Source organism: Rhamphochromis sp. 'chilingali' (assembly GCF_963969265.1).
Source record: "Rhamphochromis sp. 'chilingali' genome assembly, chromosome: 9".
Taxonomy (NCBI): Eukaryota; Metazoa; Chordata; class Actinopteri; order Cichliformes; family Cichlidae; genus Rhamphochromis; species Rhamphochromis sp. 'chilingali'.
In genome coordinates this window covers 21,436,249-21,449,822 of record NC_137936.1, presented here as the reverse complement: position 1 = coordinate 21,449,822, position 13,574 = coordinate 21,436,249, and the positions used below count along the sequence as shown (strand labels likewise).

Here is a 13,574-nt window from a genome sequence, read left to right as displayed (position 1 = left end):
TATGAGTTTGTCCTCCAGAACTTCCCAGCAAAGTTCACAAGAGGTAGGATTTCCCATGTTCACCTTGCAGATGGTTCTTGGTTACGAAATGCAAAGCCAAGCATTAGAAATGGGAATAACCAAACACCCCACGATATGATATTAATACAATACTTCAATGAGGATATGATATTATTGCAGTTTTTAACGTCGGAGTACTGCAATAACTTACTTTGCAATTTGTCACCTTTTTTTGAACGCAAATTATTCCTCACAGTTAAACTTTGTAAATGAATTGTGCTCATTGACAAAGACTCATTCACACTGATGGCAACATGTTGGCAATCTGTTAGATCTCACTTGATGTTATTTCAGGAGATGAGTGCTCTTGTTCATAGTATTCCAAGAATATTTAATTTTATTTAATAAAATATCAGTATTTGGTGTCTCTATCAAAATCGCAGTACAATGCTGTATTGATTTTTCCCTCCACCCTGTTAAATTCATAAAAGGTCTAACGACGAGGCAAATATTGTAGTAATGGTTTGCATTTTCTTTGTGTATATTATACAGTCTTGAAACTACATACTCAACCAAATCTATAACTTTGGCTCCCACTTGTACTAACATTTACAGGTCTTTGACTGTAGCCCTTCTTTACATATTTCCTCCATGAAACCACTGTGCGTTTTACTGTCTTTGTTTCATCACACTTATTACTGTTAACCCAATTCCCCAGTCAGATCACCTGTTTTCATTCAGCTAATTATTCTCTTTTTATAGAGCTGCAGCTCTCCTCTTTTCATTTGCAATACTGTGTTAATTTCTAGCATGCTCTTATTTAGTTTTAACTCTTGTCTGTAATCTGGATTTTTCCAAAGCCAATTAACTCTACCTGTAAATTGTTAAAGCTTGGCCATTTTTACATTAATGTCAAATATTTAAATGACAAAGACAATATGGTAAAGAAATGAGTAGATGTTCGTTGTATGAAAAATAAGCATTTCTGAATTTCCAATACCATAAAAGTTGTTTATGTGTGTGACAAAAACTAATGGGATCATAAGCGCGCACACACAAACATATTAAATAATTCTTGCTTTCCTAACATTTGTATTTTGTCTCTGTTTAGGGGAGTGACCCAAAGTTTTCAAGCAGTTATCACACTAAGCCTCTCCTCCTTGGAGACTTGAAGGATAAAACCAGAACTTCAGGAATACTGGCTAAATTTGAAGAAGACAAGAAAAAGGCAAAAGAAAAAAAGGACAGGTGCGTCTTTTTGTCATTTCAAATATGCAACTCTAAATCCCTACGTAACCTTTTTTCCCTGCTTTTTGCTTTAACAGTGATCACTTAGCCAAAGAATGCCAGCATATCAGAGAAACACTTAGCAATGTAAGTGATAACGTAAACTGATTCTAGTTATTCAAATTCAGATGACCTTCTCTTTAAAATGTTTTTAATTTGAAAACAAAAAAATGTTCTTTTCAGATTCAACAGCTGGTTGCTGGCACTGAGAGAAACGCAGCAGTGTGCCAAATAGTTTCTGAAAAAATTGACAATTTCACATCAACATGTAAGTTTCCTTGTTGAATTGAGTGTTTTTATAAAACATGGTTAAGTTGATGTATTGAAAAGGAAATATTAACACCAGCAGATGGTGCTGCTTGCCGCGCAGCAATCCACTTCTAACGCCGTTGTCATTTTTATTCTGTGTTTAATGTTTTTATTTGTTCATCCCAGTGCAAAATAATTTGGACAATCATCAGGGCCACATCTCCCAGCAGTTTAAGACTTTGGTAAATAATATGGACTCCCAACAGGATGTGATGACACAACTTAAGGAAACAGTGCAAAAGGTGAAGATGTTGTCTGTCGTGTTCTTTATTTTGAAATGAGATTTAATTGGCAATGTTTCTGATGAGTGAGGAGTATAACTGTTCATTTATACCCTGTAGAATGGAGACACTGTAGCAGAGCTTGACTCACATCTGCAAAACTTAAAAAGTAGTCTGGAGGGTCTGAGAGAGGAACAGGGAAGACAAGGACACATGCTCGAAGAGGCCCTGAAGCTGCTCAGCGCCTTACTCTCAGAGCACTTGTCCAAACCCCGCTCTGAGGGAGTGATGGATAACACCATGCAGACGTCACCAGCACCAGAGGAGTCGGTGTCCAGCATCCTGCACAACAGCAAGCTTGAAGGCACACAGGTTACATGTGCGTCATACAACGCTGAACAACACCAGGTTGAAGTTCCCCGTCGTAATCGCAGCCACCTAGCTGGAAAGCAGAAATTTACTCAGAGACAAAGAAGGCCCAAAAAGAGACCCCTGGTTTTGTCACAGAGGAGTAAGGGTGCAGTCTCGGATGAAAACCGTCAACCTCTCGTGAACAAACAGCAGAAACCTGAGAGCTGTGACATGAGCACAGTGAGCAGCAAGGACAGTGTCAGTCCAGGCAGTCTGGTGCCACTTAACAAGGAGAGGAGATCCAGTGAAACTGAAGGTTGTTTCATCACGCCTCTGAGCTTCTGGTCTCAGGACAGCAGCAGCTCTCTGTGCCTCACAGAAATAGACCCCATCTTAGAGAAGCTGTCAGCAGAGCAGGGCTCCACTGTACAACCAGGAAGCTTGTGGCAGCTGTTTGATTCTGAATTAGACTTTTAAAGAATAATTAAAGGTGCCAAAATGTGTTCTTTATTTATTTTCAGAGCATAGAGCAGAAAAGACTAAAAGTATATCTATATTTATTATTTGTATTTATTAGTTCTGACCTGTGTTCTCTTGGAAATGTGTTCCCTTTTGTCTTTGTGAAAGAGCTGTAAAAAAAACTGAGCACTGTGTTGTACACAAAGCATTAAAATTGTTGACCTTATAATTTCTTTTTTTTATTATATATATATATATATATATATATATATATATATATATAAACCAGAACCAGAGCAAGAAAGCAGCCAGGAAGCCTAATTGCACAGCTATTCAGGTGGAAAGTGCATCAGAGACCCCCAGTCTGAGAAAGATTATTGACATTTCATAAACTGGCACAAACATCTGTAAAACCCAGGGTGTGTTTTAGCATGATTTTCTTTCTTTTCAATTTTATGCATTTAATAACCATTTTTTAAGAGCAAGAATCATCCAAGTTTCTAAAGAAAGAAGAAATATTGCCCTCGTCTGTCCAGACACACACATGACCAAGTTTACTGCAGCTTTATTCAGTGCATCTTTAAACATGTTCAACTTGCACTGGGCTCTTAGAACACAGGAGTGGTGGTTACTAAATAATCACTCCTCTACACCTACATTGATTTTACCCATTAGAATTAATATATGTAATTTATGGTAAACTGTTCATTTTTTCCTTACTTGCCATTTACACTGCACTTAAAAGAACATGTTCAATAAATATGAATGTATTTAATTTAAAAAACAATAACTTTTTTAAGTGGCTTCAAACTTCAGCATGGTTGTCTTGAAAAATCTTTTTCCTGTCAAAAACAGGCCGAGTGCCAGAATTTTGCTATAATTTATTTATTTTTTATCAAAGTGTGAACTCCACTATTATAATCATATATCCCTCAAAGAAAATCCTTTCCTGGAGCTGCTAATAACACTCCAGATATACTACACAGCTGCAGGTTTGGGATAATCCGCTTTGCAGCTGTTACACAACACATTAAGAAGCAACAAATATATTGTATTTACAAATTGCTTTCCTACTTCCCGGTGTGCAACCAAGCAATTAACCATAGACGTCTCTTTCATGCAGAGTACTAAGAGCTTTCTTGCTTGAAAAAAGTGATTGCCATAAGCTGTGCAATAAGTGCATTAATGATTAATTTCCTTCACTAATTCTCCTTCGCAGACTTTGATCTGACTGACAGTGGTGTCACAGCTTTACTAAGTCTGCAGGTGGGGATACGAGTCCCCTTGGGTTGAGATTTGCCACTAAGCAGACGTCATAGTTGTCATGCATTAAAGCACGCCGAGCCACCGCAGTCCACCGGTTCTCCCACGGGTCTAGCTCCAGAATGTCCTTTGTTATGTCATCATGGCGATCTAAGGATAGTTAATACACAGAGTGGAAATTCAGTCACGGGGGGGGGGGGGGGAGCTAAATATTTTATGCATAATAGGTATGGATACTTTTTCATTACCTGCTCCTTTGTAATATCCACAAACATAAATCTTTCCTCCCACAACACCAGCATTGGAGGCGTTGGTACGCAATGAAAGCTGGGAACATGGCAGAGGAGGTCCGTCCCTCCAATAATCTCCATCTGGGTTGTAAATCTCCACAGCGCTGAGACAGTGACGGGATTGTCCACGGTCCACACCCTCACAACCAATACCACCTGAGAAAGAAGTTGGCAAAAATCAGTGCAGTTCAAAGAGGACGGCCACCACAATGGCACTAATGAAATTCCTTCAAATGTATTGGCAGCTTAACAAAATAATTCATCTTACCCATCACATAAATTTCCCCATTGAGTACTACAGCACTGCAGCGGTACTTTGAGTATTTCATGGGACAAAGCTCTGTCCATTTGTTTGTGTTTGGATCATACTCCAAGAGGCGGTTACTAAGACAGTCGGGCTCCTCATCCATCCGGTATGACTGGAAGGTCGAAGGGGAGCAATGATATGACAAAGCAGAGCAGGTGCAGTCAGAGAAGGGTCACATAGGGACACAGTAAGAGCTCTCCTTCAATGTGTAAAAGAAGTATCTTTAGTTTATAAGACTTAAAGTGAATGTGTTTAAATAGCTGGAAAGTGATTTCTTTTATTTTGCCTCACCTGTGGGGTTCGACCGCCCACCACATAAAGGCGATCTTTCATTCTGACCACGCTGTGACAAGCCAAAGGCAAAGGAAGGGGTGCTGCGCTCCGCCAGGGTCCACCCTGCAGAGACCAGCGTTCCACACAGTTTGTGATGAGAAACTGGTTCTTCAGCTTCATCTGGCCACCCAGCAAGTATAGAGTGTCTCCCAGTGACGCCAGAGCATAAGAATCACGGTACTCTGCTGATGTCAGGTGCTCCCAGCTTCCCTGGGCCTCCACCATGTACCTGGAAATCAAATCTGGCAACATTTAGTATCTTCTGTATGTGGGGTAACCAAAGGCAAATCAGTCAAGTGCTTTCAGATATCTTTTCTTACCTGCAGATTTCAACACTGGTGTCTTTCTGTCGGGCCATTCTGCGAGCACTTGCCTCTCCTGCTACAATGATGTCATTTCTTTCAGTCACAACTCCAGCACACACATACCCCAGAGCCTCTCCGTAGCGAGGTGAGGTGATGTAATAAATTCGCCCTGTGGACGGTGCAAAGCAAAAGCTGCGCTCAGCATAGCTGCCATACCTTGACCTGATACCGCCACTGTCATTGCCAATGCAGAGCAGCAGATCTGTGGTCTCCATGCCATAACGCAGCTTTAGTTTGCGTGGTGCAGCCGCGGGATGCAAAGCCGTGGCCTCCAGTCCTTCGTTCATAATCTCCAGACACTCAGCATCAGCCAGCAGGGCTGTGTTTCTCTTTATTGCTTCTCTTAAGTAGTCGGGGTTTATCAGTGGCAGACGGACCTTCCGCAGGAGCTCTGGGAGATGCCGAACACGTACCTCTCCATCCACCAGGGTACTGTGTTTGACCCATCCAAGGACCACATCCAGAATGGTTTCTTCCCGAGACACATTCAGATCGTCAGATGACAGAAGCTTTCCAAGCTGATGGGCCTCCAACTCCAAGACCTCCTCATTCTGGCACACTTGGACAAAGTGCTGCCTCAGGAAGCGCTGAGCTTGGTCAGCCAGTTCCTCTGCACCGAGGTCACGGGCAAAGTAATATACACCAAGGCAATTAGAGGCATCCATGTTCTCCATCATGTGCAGCTGACAGCGAGTGAAGACATCATCCATCTGTAGAAGAAAAGCTGCTATGGAGATGCCTTGTACGTTGCCATTAGTGAGAGGAAGATCTGAGCAGTACATGTAGTTCAAGAGGAGGGCCAGGCTGTCTGCAGGAGTGTCACGCAGGAATATCTCTCTGTTGTTGCACTCACGCAGGCCACAGGTGAACATAACACGGAAGTATGGGCTGAAGGCGGACAGGACAACTCTGTGACAGGGAAAGCTGACGCCCTCAGCAACCAGCACCACATCTGTCAGATGCTCAGCGTCCCTCATCTTCCTCAGCTGGTCGAGCAGCAGCAGCCCATGTTTAGCAGTAAGATCCATTATGCTTCAAAACGTCGGTGAAAATGTTATTTACAAATTTAAACAGGAGGTTTTATACACCCTGAACAACTAATGAGGCTTTTTCTGAAAAACAGAAGAAAATGCACACAGAATTAAAGGTTGTCACTCCCGATGTTTCACTGGTGCATGATAGAGTGAAATTTGGTTAAAAAGGTTTGATAAAATCAAGCTTATGTGGATAAAAAGGAAGTAATGTTTCAGTTAAGATCAGTACAGTCTAAAAGAGACTTTAAGCAGTGCCTTATCTTTTCACCACCATCATGACATGATGACATGACATTTTCAGATTAGCCTTTGTGTACAATATATAGATCAACATATAGAAGTGTAGAAGCAGAGTAACACTGTAACAGATCACTATGACAGCAGACACATACTGCAGCATTTATTCCCTTTAAAAAAATTAGTCTTACCAAATGCATCAGCTTCTCTTGGCGTACTAAAAAGACCGTCTTCAATCTAAAAAGACCAGTGCATATCTGTTTTTAAACAGGCTACATGTGTTGTTGATGTTGCCGAATGTCACAGTCGGTGGGGTTAGAGAGGCCTGAGCAAATGCGTGGCAAAGATATGTACCCCCTCCTCTGCTGCTGCCCTCTGAGCTGGTAACCCAAAAATAGATAGTGTTGTGGCAGACAACAAGTGGGTCAGAAGGTTTTGAGTGATCCTTGAAGAGAAGGTTTTAAAGCAGTCACAACAATAACTGTTATTATATTTTATGTTGTCATTCATAATTTCACTCATCAGAATTAAATTGCCCACCATTTGGGGTAATTCTTTCCAGGTTGTTTGCCCTGGTTACATGCATGCCGCTCTGAAATGCATGAGATGTTGCTCTGAGTTTGGATTCAGATTTCATGACTGTGTTCTCTTAAAGACCCAGTGCATACTGTGTGTGCACAAGCTTCAGAAATCAGAGTTTCTCATAAAAAGGGACATAAAGCTTTAAAAGAACCCACGTTTGATTTTGTCACTTTGACTTCATTAAATAGTTACCTGGGTACGCTGGGTTTGAAATGACTGTTCATGGTTCGTTAGCTTCAGTTTTGTTGCTGAATGGAAAAAATAAACCAACATGAATGGAAACACATGATCACTGAGTTAACCTTTTTCTATTTTCAGCACATAATTATATATTTTGCTTCATCCGGTCCACTATCTTTGTAATAGCTCTGCCCACAATATCCTGGCTGTAGTTAATCATTAGGCAATATGGTGTAGATATGCAGATGCAGTTGCTGCTTCCACAACACTTCTCCGGCCTCTGCTTTTGGTTGCACGCTTGCAGTCAGAAAGAATCTTTGTACTTAGACAGAGTTAGACAGATGGAGTCTGCACGCAGATCTGAGAGATTCAGAGTGGAGAGGGATGTGCTTGATGAACTGAAACTGGAAGAGGTAACACAGAGGAAATCATATGCTGATATCCACTCTTCTCTAAGTGAGCAGCTAAAGAATGCCTTAAGGTAAGGTCCTAAAGAATACCTACCAGCAGCTCTACAGCACAAAGATTTTCACAGTTCTTCTTCTTGAATTCTTCAAATTCCTCCCAGATGCAACATACATTACCTCAAGCAAAGTATAGTGAGGAGACTGCCTGTGTTATACTGGCTCCCCAAGTACTCAGTCTGGGACTACGGCATGCCAGACCTCATCTCCGGGATTAGTGTGGGTATAATGCACCTGCCACAAGGTATGGGAATATTTTAGTATGACTTGCCAGTTGTATTCAAATAGCATAGCTCCTTAAACATACCTGTCCGTCAGCTGGTGTAAGAAAACATCTGTCATCTACAGGTATGGCATATGCATTACTGGCTTCTTTACCTCCTGTATTTGGCCTCTACTCATCGCTCTACCCAGCACTGGTCTACTTCTTTTTTGGAACATCACGCCATGTTTCCATAGGTAGTGATGCAAATGGGAGACATACACTGTGCCATGGCAGCTGTGGTAACTGTTGTAATCACACGAGTTGCTATGTTTTATTGTGTTCAGGCACATTTACGGTGCTGAGCATCATGGTGGGTAGTGTGACAGAAAGACTTGCTCCGGATGTAGATTTCCAGAAAGCGAATGGGACCAACATCACTGCAGAGGTAGATGTGACTGCCAGGGACTCATACAGGGTGCAAGTGGCAGCAGCTACTACTGTGCTTGGAGGACTTATTCAGGTTTGCAAACCTGGAACATCTCAGAAAACAATAACACCCTATTTTGCTATTACAGCTGCATTAACACATACGTACTGAAAATATCGCATTTACAGGTGCTACTGGGTGTGGTAAAGTTTGGATTTGTGGGGACATATTTGTCTGAACCTCTGGTGCGAGCTTACACAACAGCTGCAGCAGCCCATGCTGTGGTGGCACAACTGAAGTACATCTTTGGAGTTTCCCCTACGCGGTTTAGTGGTCCGCTGTCATTGGTGTATGTGAGTACTATGAAGTATTGTAAGTAAGTGCTCTCTGTGTTTCTGTTAATAAAACAGTCCTGACCTTATTCTTTTACATGTGTTGGAACAACTTGAGTGTATGTGTTAAATCGCAGCATTGACACTCACAGAGGAGCTGCATACATACTCTCACCTAAGTAGCACAAATGCTTTTAGGACTTTGTCTCTTTCATTTAGACATCTTTTATGCATTTTTAATGATTGTACTGATTTGACACATCCTAATCTGTTTTTGTTGCAGAGTACTAAAGCATATATTGGAAAAAGTATTTAAAAGTACTGAGTGGTTCCAGAGTTAACTACAAGGCATGTGATAATCTGAAATCAGTTATCTGTCATAGTTTGATTTCTACCTATGCAGGCAACACGGCTTGTTAAAGACACCATTCTGAGCAAAATCAGTACAATGTCACTTTTATGTCACTTTATATAACTTCATATAACTTTATAAAAAATTTACAGACTCTGAAGGATGTTTGCTCTTTGCTGCCAAACACTCATCTTCCCACACTGCTGGTCAGCGTTGTGACTATAGTGCTTCTAATTGCAGCCAAGGAGCTCAACTCATTTCTCAGTTCAAAGCTGCCAGTTCCCATCCCAGTGGAGCTTATCACCGTAAGTTGACCGGAGGAGACCCTCTCTGGCTGCTCTTTCGGTTATCACCTCTGTGCTCTGTGCTGATGCAGCGGTGCTGAAAAAGCACAGACACAGTGGAAAAGAGCAGCTGAATCAGCAGCACCGTAGGGGCCTCTCTCTTTTTGCACTTCATGGCAAAAGATTATGGCTAATAATTAAGTGCACATCATCTATTTAGTCATACGAATGACTGAATTTTACTGATTGATTTTTAAGGTAGACATGTGCTGCGAAATTTAGCTTTGCACCTTTATGTTTGTGACATTCGTGTTTGCTGTGATCATTTTAGATTGTGGCAGGGACACTGATATCCTCCTATGCCCACTTGAACACCAACTACACAATTTCAGTTGTTGGAGAAATTCCTAGTGGGTATGCATTTAACTTTATCTTCTACTGCTGTCATTTTGCTTAAGTCATTTTTCGAGCATGTTAGAACTAACTGGTTTCCTTCATATCCCCCACCTGTGCACCAGTTTAAGTTCCCCCAGTGTGCCAGATGTGAATCTTTTCGGAGAAGTCATCGGTGATGCTTTTGCACTGGCCATTGTTGGATACGCCATAACTATTTCCCTTGGCAAAACATTTGCACTAAAACATGGATACAAGGTGGACAGTAACCAGGTGAATAAGACCTCACAACAAATAATCCATGACTTTTTCTACATTCAGTAAAACTCTGTTATTTTCATCTTTTTCTCTCCAAATTGTGTGTCTTTGTCTCCACCCTGTCACAGGAGCTTGTGGCGCTGGGCCTGAGTAATACAGTTGGAGGCTTCTTTCAGTGCTTCTCTGTCTGCTCCTCTATGTCTCGAAGTCTAATACAAGACACAACTGGGGTCAAAACACAAGTGAGTGAGCACCTGAAGTTAAAACTTTACACAGAGGCAGCCTAGAAACAAGTGTTACATCACAAGCCAAAGACATTCCAAAAAAGCGCTGCATGTGCGAGAGCTGTACAGCAAACTGGCTACAAATATGTCCCAGTTGAGTACCTTAATTTAAAAAATAAAGAATAGTAAACCAGAAATTTGACATTTATGGTGTTTAGTTATTATGCAAACCCAAAGCTAAATGGAGACAAGAAGCAATCAAATAGTTGTTTGGGGACTGCTAAATGTTAGGAATATATGTATTAGACACATGCTGTCATATCTTTGTGTTGTTTGTGCAGATGGCTGGAGTTGCCTCATCTCTAATTGTGTTAGTGATCATACTTAAACTTGGGACACTGTTCCAGGAACTGCCAAAGGTCAGATTGCGCTATTACCTGCCTGTCTTTACTGTTTTTATGATGCTTTACAGATTTTCTGGCATTTCTGACCATATTCCTGACTATTCTTGTTGCTTTAGGCCGTCCTATCAGCAGTTGTGTTTGTAAATTTGAAAGGGATGTTCAAGCAGTACTATGACATCATTACACTGTGGAGGAGCAGCAAGATCGACCTGGTGAGAGGATAACGAATTGTGATCGTGTATCATTTTAAATCATATTTAAATGTAGTTACAGAGTTTCACAATAATTGTCACAGGAACGGGATAATGCAGTGTAACCCTGTGTCTCATAGGTGGTTTGGTTGGTCACCTGGGTATCAACATTGCTCCTCAATCTGGACCTGGGTCTGGCAGCATCTGTCACCTTTGCAGTGTTTACGGTTATCTTCAGGACTCAGCTGTAAGACACCTCTCACCTAATCATAGCAATTCACTCTGCAGTCTGTCAGTCATGCTGTTTGTGAGATGCAGCATTAGGGACAAGATGTTAGACTGCAGGATTTGCCAGATTAGACAAATTGGCTGTATGCAAACATAATGTGCACATACATTAAGTGTTTTTATTTCTTTTCTCAGGCCGACATACTCTGTTCTGGGAAATATTCCAGGTACAGAGCTCTATGTGGATATAGAAATGCACAGAGAGGTGAGACAGAAAGGCATGAGTAAAAGCTTGTCTCCCTTGACTGCCAAATAATTAATGATGTCTCTGTGTTTGACAGGCGAGAGGGATTCCAGGTGTTACTATATTCCGCTCGTCTGCAACAGTTTATTTCGCCAATGCTGATCTCTACCTGGAAGCCCTGAAAGAAAAGGTCTGTAAGAATGATATCAAGCCCACGACTGCAACTTGTGACTTTATCTCTTGAATAGTCTGATCATTCACTATTTTCTTGATCAATAATTAAATCGTCTTGCACAGTGGAAAAAGAAATGCATCACCAAAATGACCTTGCCAGTCCCAATTCCAATCATTTATTATCACACATGACAAAAGCAGTTTGAGAACATAAAACCAGACAATTACAGATCCCTACCCTTTTTTGTGAGCATTTGTGTTATCCTCATCCTATATTTTATTCTTCTTCTTCCTGTTTTCAGAGTGGCCTTAACATCAGCAAAATGATTATCTACAAAAGGAGGCAGGAGGCTAAACAGAAACGAAGAGAAAGACGGGCTGAGAGACGGGCAAAGAGGCAGGCCAAGAGAGAAGTAATGTTCAGTATCTTATTCTCCTTTCAGCTGCTCTCTTTCGGGGTCACTGCAGCATCTCTTCTCGCCCACTGCATCTTCCTCTCTTGTGCAAACCACATATATGTCATCTCTCACCACATCCAAAAGCCTCCTTTTTGGGCCTTTTTTCTTTTTCTCCTGCCTGGCAGCTCCACCTCAACAACCTTTTCCCAGTTTACCCAGTATATGTCCTCTACATAATATGAGTCACACAGATGCGAAAGAGTGCAGGCAGGATGGAGATGAATGTCAGAGGTGATTTGAGACAGAAGGTCAGCAGAAAAAGTGAGAAGGAAGGTTTAAGACGTAGTGAAACATGCTATGATGCACGGTTTGGAGCTGACAGAAAAGACAGGAGGCTGAACACAGTGTTGAGGATGGAGGTGCCAGGCAGAAGAAAAAGAGGAAGCTCCATGGATATACTGAAGGAGGACATGCAGAGGGTTGGTGTAATAGAAGAGGATGCTGCAGGTAGGGTGAGATGGAGACAGATGATCCACTGTGGTGACCTCTAAAGGGAGCAGTCGAAAGAATAATGAAAGATGTGGGCCATCAGTAGCCCAAGTCCTCTAAACCTAAAACCTTCACAGCTATATTAACAATAATTTCCTTTATATCCAACTCCTAAGAGACGAGCACAGAGGGCAGCTAGACAACTTTCAGAGTTCTCTCTGGAGGAAGAGGGTGGCTGTTGGAGAGACACATCCATAGACGGGACCGTTATAGTGGAGGACGAGCAGGGTGGGACTGAGAGGGAAAATGGGACAGTGTTTGTCATCCCAACCACTCCCCGAACACCAGACGGTAGATGGGAATACCTCAAAGGAGGAGATCCAGATTGCACCAGCTTAGGATGGATGTCTGAGCTGCAGGATGGGGACACCACCACTCTGGGCTCAAGCAGTGAGGACACCTTGAGCCAGGATCTTGAGCGAATGTCTCTGGGTTCCCTGGGCAAATGGACCTGGGATATTCATTCCATCATTCTTGACCTCTCCACAGCTAACTTCATTGACACAGTGGCTATCAAGACCATGAAAAATGTAAGTGATAAGCAGGCAATTATTTCATGAGTGAAATACCCACACATTTTATGCTGTTTTAAAAGCTTGGGACAAAACCATAAGACTTTAAGATAATTCAGGGAAAAAGGGTTGTTTTTAAATAGCAATGTCAAATATAGACACAGAGCAGCATACTTTTTGAATGCCGGTGTTTAAAATTTTCTGTAACAGATTCATAGCTTGTCACAGCAAAATTGACCCTGAAGATCCATTCTGGTATAAATTATTGAAATAACAGAGGTTTATTATATGGACAGATTTTCCAGGACTTCAGTGAGATTGATGTAGATGTCTACATGGCTGGTTGTCAAGGTAAGTGAATACTGCTGCTGCAGGTGTATTGTGCTGCACTTTATGGTGGTGATAATTCACTCATAGACTCTTTTGTTTGCAGCCTCTGTGGTGGAACAATTAGAGCATGGTGACTTCTTCTCTGAGAAAATAACAAAGAGACGTCTTTTTGCCTCCGTACACGACGCTGTGCTCCACTGTCTAAACCACCGTGGAGCGACAACCATCCCAAGATATGAGCCGTCAGTGGTACGTCCAGCCAACATTCAGGTTTCATTTTCAAACGCAACTTTCATCTGTCTGGGTATGGATATGTTACGGCTGACGATTAAATATTTAAAACACTTTTTTGATTACAGGAGCTGCATACCAGCACGAAACTTTAAG

General features: G+C 41.7%; 2 protein-coding genes across 2 annotated transcripts; one reads left to right on the top strand and one right to left on the bottom strand.

Moving 5' to 3' along the window:
- Positions 1–3,234: 3,234 nt before the first annotated feature.
- On the bottom strand, positions 3,235–6,775 carry kbtbd12 (kelch repeat and BTB (POZ) domain containing 12). The gene is made up of 6 exons (XM_080891895.1): positions 6,648–6,775; positions 5,141–6,297; positions 4,779–5,049; positions 4,449–4,599; positions 4,139–4,336; positions 3,235–4,040 (listed from the first exon to the last, which is right to left on the bottom strand). The coding sequence occupies exons 2-6, from the start codon at positions 6,211–6,213 to the stop codon at positions 3,871–3,873; spliced, it is 1,863 nt and encodes a 620-aa protein (XP_080748021.1). The 5' UTR covers positions 6,214–6,297; positions 6,648–6,775; the 3' UTR covers positions 3,235–3,870.
- A 784-nt stretch (positions 6,776–7,559) lies between these two features.
- Positions 7,560–13,573, top strand: slc26a6l1 (solute carrier family 26 member 6, like 1; the record flags this gene model as incomplete). Its single annotated transcript, XM_080890926.1, has 19 exons — positions 7,560–7,699; positions 7,787–7,926; positions 8,031–8,141; positions 8,232–8,407; positions 8,503–8,667; positions 9,151–9,303; positions 9,614–9,696; positions 9,801–9,948; positions 10,062–10,175; positions 10,499–10,576; positions 10,678–10,773; positions 10,893–10,999; positions 11,176–11,245; positions 11,322–11,414; positions 11,701–11,811; positions 12,462–12,875; positions 13,154–13,208; positions 13,291–13,436; positions 13,547–13,573. The coding sequence occupies 19 exons, from the start codon at positions 7,560–7,562 to the stop codon at positions 13,571–13,573; spliced, it is 2,427 nt and encodes an 808-aa protein (XP_080747052.1).
- Between the last annotated feature and the right edge of the window lies 1 nt (position 13,574).